General features: G+C 37.7%; 2 protein-coding genes across 6 annotated transcripts in view; one reads left to right on the top strand and one right to left on the bottom strand.

Annotated features, from left to right (window-relative positions):
* Positions 1-19,222, bottom strand: part of LOC141459698 (uncharacterized) — a 323,978-nt gene that overhangs the window by 94,324 nt on the left and 210,432 nt on the right. The gene's annotated exons all lie outside the window — the stretch shown is intronic.
* Positions 8,030-17,253, top strand: LOC141459720 (uncharacterized). Of its 2 annotated transcripts, none has more exons than XM_074139082.1 (3): positions 8,030-8,754; positions 12,001-12,889; positions 16,759-17,253. In XM_074139082.1, exons 1-3 carry the CDS (start codon positions 8,747-8,749, stop codon positions 17,104-17,106), a joined length of 1,245 nt encoding a protein of 414 aa, XP_073995183.1. In that variant the 5' UTR covers positions 8,030-8,746; the 3' UTR covers positions 17,107-17,253. The 2 variants fall into 2 exon arrangements, with proteins under 2 accessions (XP_073995183.1, XP_073995182.1); XM_074139081.1 differs by having other exon boundaries at positions 8,030-8,769.

The following is a 19,222-nucleotide window of genomic DNA, read 5'->3' as shown; positions in this document are numbered from 1 at the left end:
CCCACCATTGGGTAGCTCTCGCCAACTGTCAGCATAAAGAAATAAATTACGGAAAAACTAGATTTTTCTCACCAATTCCAATTCTTTCTCACAAAGTAGGAGGGGCACATTTTCTTTTTGATGAATTTTCCATCAGTGTAGATCGTTTGTGGTTAATTTCTCCACTTCAAGCCCACTATTACTCTCTCTTATTTCTTATCAGATCTTGGATCCTTATCAGAAAAATTCTATTGATGGGAGAGAAATTGATAGTAAGGGGGTGGGACAGAAAGGGGCAACTGCCCTTTCACAACTACGTAACTACGCTTCCCTCAAAAGTGAAAAGTAAGTAAAGTAAGGTAAAATTGCCTATTTTTTCAGGCGGGCTTTACGTCCAACCACCAAATTAGGAGTCGTGGACGGAGGCGACCAGCAAGCATATACCTCACTGTAAATTTCTCATATTAACCATTAAATAAAATCCAAGGCCTAAACCGAGGGAATCGAACCCACTAAACCAACAACACATCTTAGCATTGCGGGTCTTGCCTTTAACCGCCTAACATACTTTACTATAAATTTCTCATATTAACCGCATTAAATAAAATCCAAGGCTTAGACCAGGGGAATCGAATCCACTAAACCAACAATACATCTTAGCATTGCGGGTCTAGCCTATAACCGCCTAACATACTTTTCTATAAATTTCTCATATTAACCGCATTAAATAAAATCCAAGGCTTAGACCAGGGGAATCGAATCCACTAAACCAACAACACATCTTAGCATTGCGGGTCTTGCCTTTAACCGCCAAACATACTTTACTATAAATTTCTCATATTAACCATTAAATAAAATCCAAGCCCTAGACACCAGGAATCGAACCCACTAAACCAACAATACATCTTAGCTTTGCGGGTCTAGCCTATAACCGCCTAACATACTTTACTATAAATTTCTCATATTAACCATTAAATAAAATCCAAGGCCTAGACCAGGGGAATCGAACCAAAATACATCTTAGCATTGCGGGTCTAGCCTATAACCGCTCGGCTACCGCGGCTTCTCACTTAGCTCTTTACCTTTTTCCTATAACCATTTTTCACGGAAAATTCGTTTCAAAACAGTTTTCAGACCTCAGGCTAGGCTTTCCAGTAAGATTACATTTCAGTGTGATGTACGTTTATCCGATTTGCATGATGTAGATAAGAAATATGATCCAAAAATTCTGAATTTGTACGATATTAATGAGTTAAAGCCTCAAGAATTGCAGTATCACGAGAAAGTCGTGAGAGTGGTAACACCAGATTCTGGGCGGGAGGGAAAATTTGTGTTTTTAGGGAACCACTTGAAAGTACCAGAGTTTACTGCAGCAAGCAATTTTAGGACATGTTTTGAAGGAATTATTACTACTGTCAGCAGAAAGGGTGCGGACAAGAAGTGGGATTGAAGTTGATGTAAAGTGATGCTGGAATGATTGATATTGGGAGATGTATAGTAGGGCTGTTCCAGTACAGATTGAATTTGGTGTTGGCATCTAAGCAAGCAGCGCCCTTACAACCAAGGATGGACCAAGCAACCAAACATGGGCTTTCCTTAGAGGTGGAGGAAATGCTGCATCATTCACAGAAGTTGTACAGGAAGAGATGTAAGGAATTGGGGCTAGGCTTTAAACGGAAGTCCGGTGAATGTAAGTGTGTGTGGTTAGACAAGTGTAAGGCACTAATGTAAGGACCAGTGGGTTGATATTACACGCCCCAAAGTTTGGGCACTAACCCCTGCTCTTCCTTATAATCCCTTAGAAGCTTTGTCCCCCACTATAGCGGTTCGGCTCCCAAATAAGTTCATCACTCTGCCCTTTACCTCAACCACTCTAGCACCTTCCCCTTGCTCCTCTGTACACTATTCCAGTAGTAGCGGTAAGTGTTCTCTTACAGCATCCTAAAAGGAAATATTGAGATCCACTCTCGATTTTCAGTATCGAGTTTTTTTTTACCGGAAATAAAGTTTCAAGCTTCATCCAGAAATTGAAAATAATAATTTTGAAGGTGATTTTCCGTTTTCTGCGTTCTCCAATAGATCTTATCTTAACTTAGAGGTCAGTATCATTCACCCGGAAGTAATTCTCTACTGATTTTGTGTTTTTTTTTTAGAAAGATTTTTACGTAGATTTTTCTTTAAAAAAAAAATGATTTTCTGCAAACATCCCCCCTCACCAGAAGAATATAACTTTTATTAGAACATTATTTCCGGAAAACTTTGTTTCAGCCAGTTCCGGGGAGCGGTTGAAGCATAGCTTCCCGTTCAAAGTATTGTTTGATTGAACGGCTTTACAAACTTTATTAATTTATTAAGAATTAGGTTTTCTTGAATTCTAAATTTTAAATAATATGTATGAGTTCAGCATTGAGTTGTTTTTTTTGGGGTGGGAGGGAAAGTAGGGTATATTTGATGGGGCGGAGGGGCAGTAGTGAATTTTTGAGGGGAGGGGAAGTAGCGTATTTTTGAGGGGAGGGGAAGTAGCGTATTTTTGCGGGGGAGGGGAAGTAGGGTATTTTTGAGGGAGAAGAGGGGTAGTAGAATATTTTTGAGGGAGAGGAGGGGAAGTAGCGTATTTTTGAGGGAGAGGGGGAAGTAGGGTATTTTTGCGGGGGAGGGGAATAGGGTATTTTTGAGGGAGAAGAGGTTTAGTAGCGTATTTTTGAGGGAGAGGAGGTGAAGTAGCGTATTTTTGAGGGCGAGGAGGGGAAGTAGCGTATTTTTGAGGAGGAGGAGGGGAAGTAGCGTATTTTTGAGGGGGAGGAGGAAAAGTAGGGGAAGTAGCGTATTTTTAGGGGAAATATCAAAAATTGCATTTTTTTTTAGATTCTCTTGATAAAGAATCTACAATTTTCCCATAACTTCATACACAGTTTACATTCACTTAGATTTGTAGCTTTATTTATTTTTTGTAGGCAATAAAAGACAATTCTGTGAAATGCGATGTCCTCTAAAGTCTCATTTCCAGTATATAGTACGATTCCACCAACGGTCTAATTTTAATAGGAAGTACCTTTTAAATGTTTTAACGTACAACAAACTGACAAAGGCACAGGAAGTGAGTCAAAATAGATTTCTATATTAAGACCGGAAAGGATTTCCTTTTACATCCCTTATACACAGGATCTAATCTAAACTAATCCGATTATACGATTAGAGAAGTCCCAGGAAAAAAAAGGTATTAAATGAATTCAAATAATTTTTCACAAGAGATTTCCCTACATTCCGTCCGACCCCCCACAATAACGTGGGGGGGATGCTGCCTAATCCCATGCACAAAGAACACGGGCCATTTTACCCCCCCCCCCCCCCCCACTACCTGTTACACTTGATTTATTTTCAAGCAAGAACCGACAGGTGTATTTAGGATTTACAAAATTAAAGGCAACAAAAAAGTATCTGGAATGAAAACTCACTCGACTTCCTGTTCCTGCTGTTCGCAAGGTATTCACTTCCTTTTAATCCCTGGAACTGAGCCAGGATTTCATTATCACCAATATTTATAATTTGTAGAAAACCGTACATTAAGACTGAAATTGTAACCTAACAGGGAAATACTATTCCGACCCCGTCCTGAGAAGAGCCCCCCCAAATTTTTTTTTCCTGGAATACATTGATTATCCCTACAACCTTGGTAACAGGCCCAGGATTTCTAGGCTAATACCTGGTATCAGGCGGAGCCACTAGAAACCATTCTCCAAATGCCCCCGAGGAGATACTTGCGTGGGGCAAACTCCCCTTCTTAAGTGGCACAGAGTCGAGACTTTTAAAGTGGCAAATCTGTATAAAATTTCAATTCAAATGACATGTCATTCATGAAAATCGGTTCACGCGACGATAATTTGAAACGATTGCTGTACTTCCCCTTAACAGGTGCAAGAGCAGATCGTCGCTTTAATGTTACGTAGAGGAGTTCTAACCCTTTCATCCTACCAATTTTTATCAAAATCGGGCCTAGATTTACAGAGTAATTAGTAATAATAATTTTGGAGGGGGCCTTGCATAAAGGGGGCTAACTCATCTACCATTCGATGTACAGCGTCGAGACCCCCCAATGGCACATCTACATAAAATTTCGAATCGAATGACACCTCATTCATGAAAATCGGTTTAAGCGTTTAGGCGCTACGCAGTTTACAAAAAAGGTAACAACAACAAGAACAAGAACAACAATTTCTGAAAATGCCGTTTTTGCTCATTTTCGGCAACTTTTTTCTCGAAATCTATTTCATCTATATTGTTGCAAAAAATTACAGTCATAAAGGAGGATTTTCCCTATATTATAAAGAAAATTTGGGAATTTTATCTTTTATAGAAAAAGAGAAAAAAATAATAAAAGTTGGGTGTTTTTCAACGTTACACTTTTTCGTGCAGTTTTTGACGATCAACCCTTATACAACTGTCCTACCGGACAGTTTTAATTAAAATATATCTTGAGATTGTTTAAAAAAAAAAAAAAAATGACCACAAGGATTTCCTGATCCTTTTATAGGTCGAAACATTATTCCTGTAAAATTTTATTAAGGGCACTTCTCAGGGCAGTGAAGGGCTAAGGTTACGTTTAAAGAGGTACTTTTGTAGGGATCTTGCCACCTATGTAAAATAGTAACAACTCATTTTCCAGGACATTCCGAGTTGGAGGAAAAAGTGGAGCAATCGGAATTGCCACAGAATTTTTTTATTTTCGGTAAGTAAAAGGTTTTCCGGCATTTAGTTCAGGAAATATTCTACTCACTCTCACAAATAACAACTTACAAAACTCCAGAGTTCACTATAATCTGACCCTAATCACTTAAAAGAGTAAATGAATTAGACAAAAGCTTTAAAGCTTTGTGGGTGGGTTAAACTACACATCATGAAGAAGTGTAGCCCAAACTACACTATATCTAAGCTCTCAGCCTCATGTACTTTGGGACATACATTACACACAGTTTACTAGGATACACTGGACAGTTACTAAATCCGTGTACAAAAAGCTGTGCTACACATATGTGACAACAGTGTTACCAACTAAGTTGGTTGTTGTTGTATTGCCATATGTAATATCTCGTGAGTGTAGAAAAAGGTTGGCAGTACTGTCCAGTGCCGCTACAGCTGAATGTGTAATGAACTGAGAGTTGTTACGTTACTCTGTTTTACCCCTTTCCTGCACAGGCCTGCCTATACAGGGTGAAACAGTAAGTATTGTCCATAGGCCTACTGTGTGTAGTACATCTAAAGTGGAGTTCAATGTGACGTATTGGCCAACTTCATATTTTCCACTGTTCTTGAGTGAGGTCACTTTACATTTTTTTTCCTAAAATCCTTACTTTTTTCCAATAAAAATGTTATTACTCAGAAAGTTTTAGTCCGAATTCGATTCTGATGTCACGGTTAGAAAGGCAGATAGATTTTCTAAAAAGTTGACACATAATTTTGAAGCATAAGTTATTCTCCAAACAGCCTCAATCTTCCTCCTGAATACTGGAAAAATAAAAGTAATCGAAAATTTTGAAGAAAACTCATTAGGACCTTATGTGTGATCATTATCAGACATAGGTGCTGGCACATTTTTTTTTTTATAAAAGTTCCCTTTTCTAATGTGGGCTTTCTAACGGTATATCCATTTTCCAGGATTCCTTTTTATCTTCGTATGAGAAATTACGTTTTGTTTTTGCAAGAAAACGTGTTCACGAGCACTCAAACAGTTTTAGTTTATCAAGTTGTTTTATTCATTGAAAACTCTTTTAGATGGACCAATAGTCAATTTTAAAGTAGGCTGTTTTAAAATGAGGAAGTCAAAGGTTACAAATTGCACTTTTATTTTTCCAGTATCCAGGAGGAAGATTGAGGCTGTTTGGAGAATAACTTATGCTTCGAAATGGTACCAAATTTTTAGAAAATCTATCTGCCTTTCTAACCGTGTCATCAGAATCGAATTCGAACTAAAACTTTTTGAGTAATAACATTTTTATGGGAAAAAAGTAATGATTTTAGAAAAAAAAAGAAAAAAAAAAGTAAAGTGACCCTCACTCAAGAACAGTGGAAAATATGAAGTTGGCCAATACGTCACATTGAACTCCACTTTAGATGTACTACACACAGTAGGCCTATTGGACAATACTTACTGTTTCATCCTGTATAATATTCGCGTTTTCCGTTCCTGCATAGTTTCGATTTTTAAATTTTCCTCATTTTCTGCATAGGATTTTAAATTTTTCCACTTTTTCACCGCGAAAAAAAAAACACGTGCCTCGAGTATGAAAAATTAAGAAAAAAATAACTTAAAACGGAATATTGAGTTTAAGTTTAAGACAGACTCAGAACGGAAATCTTAAGTGTGCGTACGCGTACTTACCACTAAAGAAAAGAGGAAGTAATACACTGGAAATTCCTTAAATAAAAATTCCAGCAATAAAATTAAAAAGAGATAAAGATGAATCTGTACGATCAGTAAAGTAAAAAGAAAAAAAAGGAAAAGAAAACAAATGGCTGGGAAAACAATTTGGGGCCTTAGAGAGAACGCCAAGTTTGAGTTTTTATTTTCTTTTATTCGTTTAATTTACCAATTTTCTCTTGAATGGAGTGAAGAAATTGTTACTTTTCTATAACAAACTTCTATTCCACCAACAAACTTTATATTATATCCCTACCCCCACCATCAATTCATTCAAAGAAAATAAAGCAAAGCAATAGGGAACCAGATAAACTTACTCTCGATAGAAAGTGTAGAACCACTTAAGTGGAGAGAGAGAGAGAGAGAGAGAGAGAGAGAGAAATCTATTCAAGATACAAAACTTGGGGGTGAATGTAGGATTGGGAAAAACTGATATATACAGATATAGAGGAGAGGGTGCAAAAAAGAAAATGTAAGAAAAGTACAGCTAGTCTCTTACTGAGATTTCAAAGAAAAAGCCTCCCCGCACTCTAACTCACACTTAGCACAGAAAACAAGTAATAACAATACTGTATTTATGCAATTTTACATAATATTTCAGGGAGTCAGCTTCGAACATGTTTTGTTTTACATCCCATAAATTTTTATTACAAATAAAATAAATAAATGAAAAAGAGAATAATAAGTTAAATAAATTAATTAATAATAAACTCCTTTTGAAAACAAATTAATTAAAGATAAGTAAGTAAATAAAAAAATAGCTCCATATAAATTAAAGTAAACATTTTAACGAAACATAAATAAAGTAAAATAACGCAAAATAAATTTAACGTAAAAATCTCTTCTTTTAATAACAGCCAGCATATAAAACGCTATAGATTTAAGATAAAAACAAGTATTTTTTATATAAATTTAAACTAACAGTATTTACATTAATAATAATTTATCAATAATAATACATTATAGTAACGAACAATTTTTACAGAAGTAAAAAATCCTTAATTTCTTAAAAGATTGTAACCATTATTCAAAATTAAGTTTTCAACCTAACCTACCTTGACCCAACCTAACCTAACCTAATCCAGCCTAACCTAACCTAACCTAACCCAACCCAACCCAACCCAGCCTAACCTAACCTAACCTAACCTAAACTAAACTAAACTAAACTAACCTAACCTTACCTAACCTAACCTAACATAACCTAACCTAATCTAACATAACCTAACCTAACTTAACCTAACATTTTAAAGCTTCTTTTAAAAATCAACGGGGACTCCTAGAATGAATTTATAAAAATTTCAAATTTATAATAAAAGTCGTATGAGTTAGCATTTCGTCTCTAATTTCTTTTAGTTTTATTTTTCTAAACTTATTTGTTTTCAATTTGTAAATTTATTATTTCAAAACAAGGATCCTGTCTATATCTGATTGTTTGGATAGGGGTGGGTGGGCCGCACCAGTTCTAATGAAATTCCTACGTGACCTCCCCAGTCACGGTCTGTTTTGCTACTTGAAAATTCTTAATTTGGCAGAGTCACGTCTGAACGGAAGTGGCCTGTTCCATAGTTAACGAGCCAGCTCCCGGCATCTACTACTGCTCACTTCCATCTTCATTTTTCCCCCTCTCCTCTAGGCCCGAACACAAAAGCAATTCATAACTTCCGCTTTATTATTTTTTCAAAAAAAATAATTTTTTTTCTCTCCCCCTTCCTGTTTACAAAGTTCTAAATTTAATTTCGTAAAAAAGTTTTTGCTTTCTCTTAAAAAAATGATAAAAAGAATTGCAATAATGGCGAAAAGTAGTTGCTTTAAAAAAAGCAACTGTTGAGAACCCAAAATAAATTCTGCAGAGCGGGGCATCAGAAAACAGTGTTGCCAGTGACTGGCGATGAAAGGGACATTTTTTTTTTTTTGCTGTCCCTTTGAGGTTAACTAAGGTAGACATGATTCATTAGTTTCTTTGATTGTATCCAACGCAGTACGCATGTTTATTGTTTATCTGTTAACCTTTTTTCAGTGTTTCTTCTATAATCAGAGGTAGATTAATAAGTTTGGTGTAGTGATTTCGATTTTTACTTTTATATAACCACTTGCTAACTTGTTTTGAGTCACACTCAACTTTTTTTTTTTTGGTACAAAACCGCATTTTCCTACTCAAAAACGAAAAATTCGAAACACAAAAAATCCGTATGATTACATTAAGTGAAAGAGTGAACAACATCAGCCACATTGAGTACCCATAATTGATCTCTGGTTATCACTTAAAACCATGGAAATTTAGCCTTGAATCTCTCCAGTTACAGTAAAGGAAATATCTTATTTGGGAAAACATCTGGATCCAAAATCTGAACTATGGAAAGGTATTTTCCTAAACTGTAAGTTTAATTTTAGTTACCCTGTAATCTTTATACTATAATTATGTTGAGATATTTTGGTAATGTTGCTAACAAACAGCACAACAGGAATTCAGTGATGTAATTGTAACTTTGTAAAGAAGTTTGATGCTTTGTTTAGGGTTGTATTTGTAAATAAAAACGGAAGTATAAAGTAAATTTTTGTAGATTGTCAGCATTAGTGCGCGATAGTTTACTTGATCCTTCAAGAATCTAGAAAAAAATATTTATAAATACATTGTGATCACGCACACAACTTTTAACTTAAAACCATATTTAAGGTTCTAATTGGCCTTGTTACAGGGGGCACACATTTTTTTTTGCCTTTTTTGGTATTGGCTTCCGCCATACAGCCAGCATCGTCTAGGTGCTTATCACTAGAATATCACTCACTCTCCATTCTTACTTATAAATACATTCGCTTCACACATTCATCTCTCTACTATATACAACTATTTACATACAAATTTTCAACTAATGGATGGATCAGTACTCCTATATTCCTGCCATCCTTATGGCTTAACCGAAATTAAAATCACCGTAATCCTTCTCTAATCATTTTCTTCTATTCATTCTAATCGGCTATAACTTTTAAATACATTCATATCTCTTAGCTAGCTCTGCTATAGATTTAAGCACATAGATGTTGGTGGAGAATATTATCGTCTTCGTAGCGAAATGGTGCCTCTAAATGTCTGTAAAATGTCGCACACACAGTTGGTTCAAAGAATCTCTTCACAGGGTGGAGTCATTCAAATCTGGAACCTAGGTGTGTAGACTAGAGGTCCAGAGGATACGGCTTCTCATACCCTGCTTGACAGTTTAGCGAGATTTGCGGACACGGAGAAGTAATTGGCACTTTGCAGCCAGAGTGGTGGATCATATCACAACAAAAAAAAACTGGTGAGTAATATCCCTCCTGGACCTGGTCCAGAAAGGATGGATTAAGCTTACCAGATTATCCAGGGTCAGGGACAATAAGCACGATGCCTTGGGGGAACAGGACCCGCCTTCTTGCCCCAAGGTTAAATTTCTTCTCTTAATTTAAAACATTTCTTTGAACTCTTTAATTCACAGTGACATTAAATTAGTATTTATAGCCGTACTTAAATGACACCTTGCAGGCAAGCCTTGCGAAATCCCTCTCCGAGAAACCGTTTTCTTGAAATGTAATCAGTTGATTCATTAAAATGAACGTACTCTTCCAGGATAGCTCCCTAATTACCTGAGAATTAATTATACCAGGAGATTTTTTCTTCTTAAAATAATTAATGGCCGGGGCAAAAAAAGGGAAAACATTTCGTTTAAAAAGGGAAAACTTGGTGTGTTTAATAAATAAATAGCGAAGTGAAAAAGGTGGGCGGAAGTTGTATAGCAAAGAGGGCTTAGCAGGGCAAAGTACATTAAAGGGAGTTCGCTAAGTAACACACGGCCCTTATCGATACAAAACTTCCTAATTAGATGAAACTGAACTTCGCCCAAGACAATGATACTTTGTTTCATGTCAGTTTAAGAATTACTAAGTACCATGGAACTTGACGAAATCACATGGTCCCGAAGTGGTGGTGGTGGCCGGGGGGCGTAGATCCGCAGGGAGTTCTTCGTGCTGGGAAGAGAGAGAGAGAGAGAGAGGGTGGGTGCATAGTTAATTCTTCCAAAGGAAATTCCAGGCGCCTGGAACTTGGAAGAGAGAGAGGGTGGGTGCATAGTTAATTCTTCCAAAGGAAATTCCAGGCGCCTGGAACTTGGAAACAATGGAAAACTCATTTTCTGAATTTCCCATGATCTTGAACATACATACGAGAACATGTGATTATGTGGTCCCTCTATGGCTTCCAGTGAAAAGAGGTGTTTTGCCATAGATTCCCTGGATTTGCAAAAAACATTCACTGGTTGAGTTCGTTTTCTTAACTCCCCCCTGACAAAGTAAGTGTAATACTCGTCTTCTTGCGGACTACCCTTTTTTTTGAGTTTTAAATTGAAATATCTGGTTTGTGTGTGAAAAAATGGACAGTCGTCAATTTACCATCGCGTTGATAATCTGGAAGGTATATCCTCCACTTTCTAGAATTACAAGGAGCTGGTCATGTTCTCCAAGACACCGAAGCCAACAAGATGCTTATTGTCCTTGATCCTTAGATAATTATTAATACAATGAAACAGAAATCCTAACATTTCCGGTCAAACTAGACGAGAATTCCTTATTTTTCTCTTATTTTGCAATCGAAACAGGGCGATATTCCCTGTTTGTGGAATAAATGGAAAAATAAGGAATTCCCGTCGTTTGATTGAGATCTCATTCTTCATTCTTCTACAATCTTACTTCTTCATTTCTTCAAAACTAGAAGACATTTCCTTATTTTTCCCATAATTTTTACAATTTTGAATTCAAAATTCAGGCTACCCTGAGTATTAGAGCCGGCTCCAGGTTTTTTGTTTTGTGTGCCCTTGGGTGGCAGAACCTCAGCGGGCCTATTTGCGGGCGACATCCACCTGGATTAAAATTACACAGTAAATAAAACGATCTAAATAAATAGGCCACGCTTTCCCGGTCGCTAGTCTGAAGATTAGCTGGCCGTCGTCGTCTTCTTCTTTGACAGTAATTCTGCTTCAAACCATGCTCCTTGTGCATTCTTGATTCAACTTCTTGATCCTCTTTAATCGTCCCCCTTTAGGATCGTCCACTCTTGCGAGGAGGTGGTAAGTGCCATGGGTTCCTAGAAGCGATGTGGGGCCCAGGCACTTGTCCGGATGCTGACGCTGGGCCTGGATTTATGTTTCGTCGATCCAGCCAATGGTTCTACTGAATGCGAAGAATAATGTATTAATTGCCCAGCGAGCTGAATTTTTGGCGACTTTTCTCCATCGTAAAACTAAAAAGTACGATGCTTACTGTATTCAATCATGCCTGCTGAGTGCAAAAATGTCTTCGTGACCATGGGGACTTAAGCGTACTTAAAAAAAGCAAAAAAAACGAAGCTTTTTTAAGCACCTTTTGGGGCAAAAAACGGCTACCAGTCTTTTTGTTTATCAATGGCCAAAAATATTTGAAAAATAACATTAGTTTTAACGATAAATTTTTAGATTAATTTTTAATTTTAATTTTTGGATTATAAATTGCCTATTACTATAGAAATGTATACATGTGAACTAAATTTTAGAAATAAATAAAATCCATGAGTAAAGTTAGCAAACTAATAGTGAAAAATGCAGGATCTCACTTAATTGGAGAATGAGTGATCGGAGACGTTCTCCGACACACAACAAGCCTACCCTCTCAGAAGCTCCAAGACCTCCGAATCAAAGAGGTAAACACTCGAAACAAACAGGAGGACAGATCCCATCACAAGTTAGACCACCTACACAACCAGGAGCCGGTCCAGCCGGACCACCACCACCAACTCCGACAACACAACAAGCACCTGGACAACAAATTGGTAATAGACCTATACAAAGCAAACCACCACAGACTGTTCAGCCTGGACAACAGGTTAAATATCCTGGAGGCGGTCCAGTTAGGCCAACTCCTGCTCCACAACAGCCTGCCGGCTATAAACCTACAGATGGTAAAACCAACCAAGATAACTTTCCAGATGATTTAGTAACACCTCCGCCACCGCCTCCGCCACAACGAAGAATACCTGAAGTACAACAACCTGTAACAATCAGTAAGCCGACAGAAGAGCCTATATCTTCAGAAATTAAGCAATTACCAATTCGTCCACCTTCATTTAACAAACAGATAGAAAAAGTAGTAACATCACCTGCTAGTGAACTACAAACTATTCCAGCATTACCAAGAACATCTAGACAGAATCGTAAATCCTCTATTGATAAAGGATTGGACGGAGCAGAGGCCATTGAAGTAGAAACATTAATCATAAAATTCAATGAGAAACTACCCAAATGTAGGGAAATGCGTGAAAAATATGAAGAACAGATGAACGATGAAAATGAACTTCTTTTGAAGTCGATAAAAGAGGAAATCACTAAAACTCAAAGGTACGTAATGCAACAGGATGTACTATTAATTGTCTTCGAATGTCTGAAGAAGCTGTTCGACAGTGTGGATAAACTACAAGAAGAATCTTTTGAAAGGCAAGTAAGTAAAAAAAAAAAAAAAACAGTAGCTGGATTCGAACCCGGGGATAACCCGCGTGGGAATCCAGTATGTCAGTCGTATTAAAAATTTCGAGTTTCCACCCATTTTGAGATCACTCGAATCTAAAATTAAAATTGTTTGACCTGACTGCAGGCTTTTTTTTTTTTTTTTGACAAAATCAGCCTATCGGAAATGGCCAGTTTGTGAAATTGATTTTTGTTATAAAGGAAGTTACTACTCGGTGTAATTAATTCGGCCAATGTGGAGGATAGGTGCCCGGGAGGTGTGGTCTATTTTTGGGGCATGCGCACTATGGTTCAGTTACTCTTTATTCCCGCCAATGTTCCGGATAACCTTCTCTACTTCCCGTTTAATGTGCTGTAAAAAAAAGTTACTTCTGATCTCTCTGAAATATTTGAGAAAATGTTAGGAAATATTTTAAACAAGTACTATTTTTATAAAAAAAAAAAATTCATATAGTTTGCATTTACTCCAAATTATAATTTCACACACAACTACCTGTGGAAAAAGAAAAGAATGTGAATTAACCTTAACAACCCTTTTTTTTTTTTTTAAAAGGGCAATTTGTAACCTTTGACTTCCTTATTTTAAGACAATCTACTTTAAAAATTGGCTACTGGTCCCATCTAAAAGAGTTTTCAATGAATTAAACAACTTGATAAACTAACACTGTTGAGTGCTCGTAAACACGTTTTCTTGCAAAACAAACGTAATTTCTCATACGAAGATAAAAGGAATCCGGGAAAATGATATACCGTTAGAAAGCCCATTAATCAAGAAAACTTTTACTAAAAGTGCCAGCACCTAGGTCAGATAATGATCAGATAAGAGCCTAATGAGTTTTCTTGAAAAATTTCGATTACTTTTATTTTCCGAGTTTCCGGAGGAAGATTGAGGCTGTTTGGAGAATAATTTATGCTTCGAAAATGGTATCAATTTTTAGAAAATTTATCTGTCTTTCTAACCTCTGTCATCAGAATCGAATTCGGACTAAAACTTTCTGAGTAATAACATTTTTATTGGAAAAAATTAATGATTTTAGAAAAAAATTTAAAGTGACGTAAAATATGAAGTTGGCCAATAAGTCATTGAAGTCCACTTTAGATGTACTGCACACAGTAGGCCTATGGACAATAGTTACTGGTTCACCCTATATATTTACAGGGTGACCAAAGTTATATGCTCCACCCACTTTTTTTTTTAACGGCGGGAAATTTCGAAAAAATAAAAAAACTCGTATTTAATCATTTTTAGTCTAGTTTATTTTCAGTGATTGACCCATTTTTTTAAACCCCTGTATCTCGAGATACAGCATCCATCTTTTGTTTTTCAAATGGAACGTTATATTTTTTGTTGCATATTTTTGTAGTATTTGAGCTCCTAAAAACAACAAAAAAATTTTTTTTGAAATCGGTTAGGTTTTTCAAAAGTTATGGTAATTTAAAATATGAAAAACAAATTTCAGTTTACTGTCAAAATTACGTTATTTTTTTTAAAGAATCTATTCAAACTGGACACAATCAACGGATAGGCAAGCCAAAACTCTGGGCTCCCACGCTTTGCTTGCAGCAGCACTTATGGTGGCGAAGTCAAGATCTAGACAGGCTAGAGTTATTCGACGTTCAGGTTGTTTTTCCTACAAACGTTTGGGTGGAGTTATAGGAAATCAACTAATCGGCCTATACTTCTACAGAGAGAACTTAACTGGTGAAAGGTATCCAACTTTTTTTTAAGAGGCATTTTGCCAGTTCCGCTTGAAGATGTTCATCTACAACGTCGGATGGATATGTATTTTCAACAAGATGGTTGCCCGGCGAGAGTGGTTCGAGGTTACCTGGACAGAAATTTCCATTAAAAGTGCTTAGGGACTCATTGTCCGATCCAATGGCCACCTCGATCTCCGGACTTAACCCAAATGGACTATATTTTGTGGGGATACCCAAAAAAATAAAGTGTAAAGTATCCTTAACCCCGTGGCTTCAGTCGATGATCTGAAACGTCGAATAACTCTAGCCTGCCTAGATCTTGACTTCGCCACCATAAGTGCTGCTGCAAGCAAAGCGTGGGAGTCCAGAGTTTTGGCTTGCCTATCCGTTGGTTGTGTCCAGTTTGAATAGATTCTTTAAAAAAAATAACGTAATTTTGACAATAAACTGAAATTTGTTTTTCATATTTTAAATTACCATAACTTTTGAAAAACCTAACCGATTTCAAAAAAATTTTTGTTGTTGTTTTTAGGAGCTCAAATACTACAAAAATATGCAACAAAAAATATAACGTTCCATTTGAGAAACAAAAGTTGGATGCTGTATCTCGAGATACAAGGGTTAAAAAAGATGGGTCAATCATTGAAAATAAACTAGACTAAAAATTATTAAATACGTGTTTTTTATTTTTTCGAAATTTCCCGCCGTTAAAAAAAATAGTGGGTGGAGCATGTAACTCTGGTCACCCTGTATATCGTATTCCTCATCGGTTTAAGATTATTATCCATTATCAGAGATACAGGGTGTGTATTTTAAGTAATGAGAATAAGTCCACAAAAAATAATTTACGATATCTCTCGTATTAGAGATATCGCTACAAAACTTTAGTAGTCTTCAAAATATGCTCCTTGAGCATGAACACACTTCTTTGAACACACTTTAGGGAAGAGGAAAAAGTCTGCTGGGGCAAGGTCGGGGCTGTAGGGAGGCTGTGGAATTGTTACGATGCCATTTTTTGTCAAGTGCTCGGTAACCACGAAGCAGGTTGTGAGATGGCGCATTGACGTGGTGGAGCTTCCAATTGGCGGAAATTTCTGGTCTCACTCGGTTGACCCGTCGCTTCAATCTTTTTAACACTTCCACGTAGAAGGCACCATTGACTGTCTGTCCTTCGGGCACAAATTCCGAGTGGACAACACCGTTCTTGTCAAGACAAGAACATTGCTTTCATTCTCGACTTGGACATGCGAGCTTTCTTCTGTCGAGGCGATTGCGGAGTGTGCCATTCGTTGCTCTGACGTTTTGTCTCGGGGTCGTACTGAAAGAACCAACTTTCATCCCCGGTAATGACGTTGTCAAAAAAATGAGGGTCTTCTTCAATGCGTTCCAAAAGATCTTTTGAAACGGCCTTAGGGTTTTGCTTTTGAACGTCCGTTAAAACTTTCGGCACGAGTTTGGCGCAAATCTTTCTCATCCCAAGATCCACACTGATGATTTTGTGCACAACCATTTTATCCATTCCTAGCTGTTCTGCTTTTCATGCGAACACTTAAACGCCGCCGGTCCGTGTTCAGCAAATGTCGCACACGTTGTTCGTTTTCTGCGCTTCTTGATGTGGACGGGCGATCTGCACGGGGCTCGTCCTCCACGCTCTCCTGGCCTTCTTTAAACATTTTGTGCCAACTAAAAAACTTAAGCTTTCCCTGCCGTACGCTTGCTGAATCATTTCCAGCGTTGATGCACCCGATTTTCCAAGGCGAACGCAAAATTTGATTGCGTAACGCTGTTCAATGCTTTGTTGCATTTTGAACTTGTACACACTTTTTTTTTGAAGGCGTCTACGCCACGCGTGATCCTACCTCAACCAAAGCCAGCAGGCGACTGACTGCGGAATGAAGCGTTATCAAGGTCGAAGGCCCCACTACCGACTCCAACCGGTCGGAGCGCCCTCTGGCGTACAGCCGCGTCAGGACACAAATATTCTCATTACTTAAAATACAAACCCTGTATAGATTAATCTTTACCCATCTCACACCAAACGCTCTAAATAATCTAACCTCTGATGATGGATGTAAAAGGGATACAATGAACATGCCCGCCATTGATTTTTATCCCCTCTTTTTTTTTTTTATTTATTTATAGAAAAACACTTTGGTAGACTATTTGGAAGCGGTACACGAATGTCTCAATGTTGGCAAAGAGATAAAATGGAAATTAAAAGAGTATGATGAAGGTAAACTGTATGAAGAGTACGTGAACAATTTCGAGAACGCTGCCGAAGAACAGGTAACAATCTTTGAACAGCAAGGTCAACTGAGGCGACCAACGCCGACTGGAAAACGTGGAGCCGATAAAAAGGAAGATATCATTATTCGAGTTGAACGTCTTCTGCAAGTTTACCGGGACTCGAAGAATTTAGGCAGGAAAGTTGGTCCGCCTAATGTCAAAGAAACGGTGGGAGTAAAGCAAAAAAGAGTGCCTAGACGATAAAAAAGGAAATTGGTGAGAAAAGTTGTCATTAAAGTAAGACAAAACAAAATGACACATTTTCGTCCATATCGTCTCTTTGTCCATCAATATTTTGTACGTCTCTAATTTAATGATCAAAAATACACGAGCCGTAATTTTGGTTTTACATTATTTTTAACTATCTTTTATTCCTACTATGAAAGATGAGGTGTTGTAGTTGTGAGAAATTTTCATTTCCGGAGATATCACCGGAAATGAGTGACGAAAATAGTGATTTCCTCAAATTGGTCGATTTGTGTGTGTGTGTGTGTGATTCTTACGAATTGGTCTGTCGCACACAGACGCCTTGGGTTTTCAGAGAGAATCATTTTCTTAGAAGAGCAGAAGAAAAAAAAAAGATTTGGAATGGAATTATCCCTGGGAACGGAAAACGTTTTCGTGATCATTGTGGATCGTGAGGTTGGGATGGAGGGTGGCTGGAAATAATTGGAAGCGCCTGTTTTCCAGCGAATCCAGTGATGACCTACAATAGAAAAAGAGAAATTTGGTGGTAGATTTGTTTTGAATACTCACTTAACCAGTTAGGCGCGTTTGACCTGTATACGAGGGTCGTTTGAAAGTCCGTGCAAAAATAAAAACTACTTAATTTTTTGGGGTAAACCTTTTTTATTTTTCAACATAGTCTCCTTTTAGGCTTATACACTTCGTCCAACGCTGCTCTAGTTTGTTGATCCCTTCCGAATAATAGGATTTGTCCAAGTCTGAAAAATAGCCATTCGTTTCTGCAATCACCTCCTCGTTTGAATAAAATCTTTTTCCCGCCAGCCATTTCTTCATATTGGGGAACAAATAGTAGTCAGAGGGAGCCAAGTCTGGAGAATAGGGGGGATGTGAAACGAGTTGGAACCCTATTTCCATTAATTTTGCGACCACAACTGCTGAGGTGTGAGCTGGTGCGTTGTCGTGATGGAAAAGGACTTTTTTGTGGGCCAATCGTGGGCGTTTTTCTTACAGCTCGGTTTTCAAACGGTCCAATAACGATGAATAATATGCACTTGTAATAGTTTTACCCTTTTCCAGATAGTCGATGAGGATTATTCCTTGCGAATCCCAAAAGACAGTCGCCATAATCTTTCCGGCCGAAGGAACGGTCTTCGCCTTTTTTGGCGCAGATTCCCCCTTGGTAACCCATTGTTTAGATTGTTCTAAAGGTCTCAGGAGTGTAGTGATGTATTCATGTTTCATCCACAGTGACGAAACGACGCTTAAAGTCCTGCGTATTCTTTTGGAACAGCTGCAAACCGTCCTTGCAACACTTCACACGATTTCGTTTTTGGTCAAGCGTGAGCAATCGCGGCACCCATCTTGCGGATAGCTTTGTCATGTCCAAATGTTGATGCAAAATATTAAGTGCCCGTTCATTCGAGATGCCCACAGCACTAGCAATCTCACGCACCTTCACTCTTCTGTCATCCATCACCATATCATGGATTTTTATCAATGATTTCTGGAGTAGTAACCTCAACAGGGCGTCCACAAAACGTTCAGCGTCACTTGTGCCCATATGGCCACTCCGAAAATTTTGAAACCACTTATAAACTGTTCTAATCGAAGGTGCAGAGTCACCATAATGTTTATCAAGCTTCTCTTTAGTCTCCTCAGGCGTTTTGCCTTTCATAAAGTAGTGTTTAATCAACACACGAAATTCTTTTTCGTCCATTTTTTGAAAATCACTCGACTTCCTCGATTCAAACGAATGCCAAACACAAAGAAATAGACCGATCTGGCTGAAACTTGGTGTGTGTTCTTCCAAGAGATGCTACTAACTAAACATAACCTCGATACGCGCCAGTGGTGCTATCTCTCTGACTTTGCACGGACTTTTCAAACGAAAGGTGCGTTTGACGTGTGTACTCGCCGTGAAAAATATAAAATTGCCATTAACTATAAAAAAAACTCGAAATTTTTATTAAAATGCAATAAGAATATTATTTGGTGGGATGTTTCCTTTATCTTACCAATAGAACTGCCAAGTATTTTGATACGGATGTGTTGGCGGGAGTCAGCCAAATGATAAGTGGTTGGTACATGTTTGGTCTCCCGCATTAGAGATTCGGGAATTACGCACACAAATAGA

The sequence above is a fragment of the Rhodnius prolixus genome, unplaced genomic scaffold (assembly GCF_049639745.1).
Source record: "Rhodnius prolixus isolate KJV_2025 unplaced genomic scaffold, Rpr scaffold_17, whole genome shotgun sequence".
NCBI classification, from domain to species: domain Eukaryota; kingdom Metazoa; phylum Arthropoda; class Insecta; order Hemiptera; family Reduviidae; genus Rhodnius; species Rhodnius prolixus.
This window is presented reverse-complemented; position numbering and strand designations above follow the sequence as displayed.

Bases quoted from the DNA above. Each gene is read 5' to 3' on its own strand.
- LOC141459720 (XM_074139081.1), top strand. From the start codon at position 8,747: ATGGAAAGGTATTTTCCTAAACT. The intron at 8,770-12,000 runs GTAAGTTTAATT...TGAAAAATGCAG, and splicing joins GAAAGGTATTTTCCTAAACT to GATCTCACTTAATTGGAGAA. The intron at 12,890-16,758 runs GTAAGTAAAAAA...ATTTATTTATAG, and splicing joins AAGAATCTTTTGAAAGGCAA to AAAAACACTTTGGTAGACTA.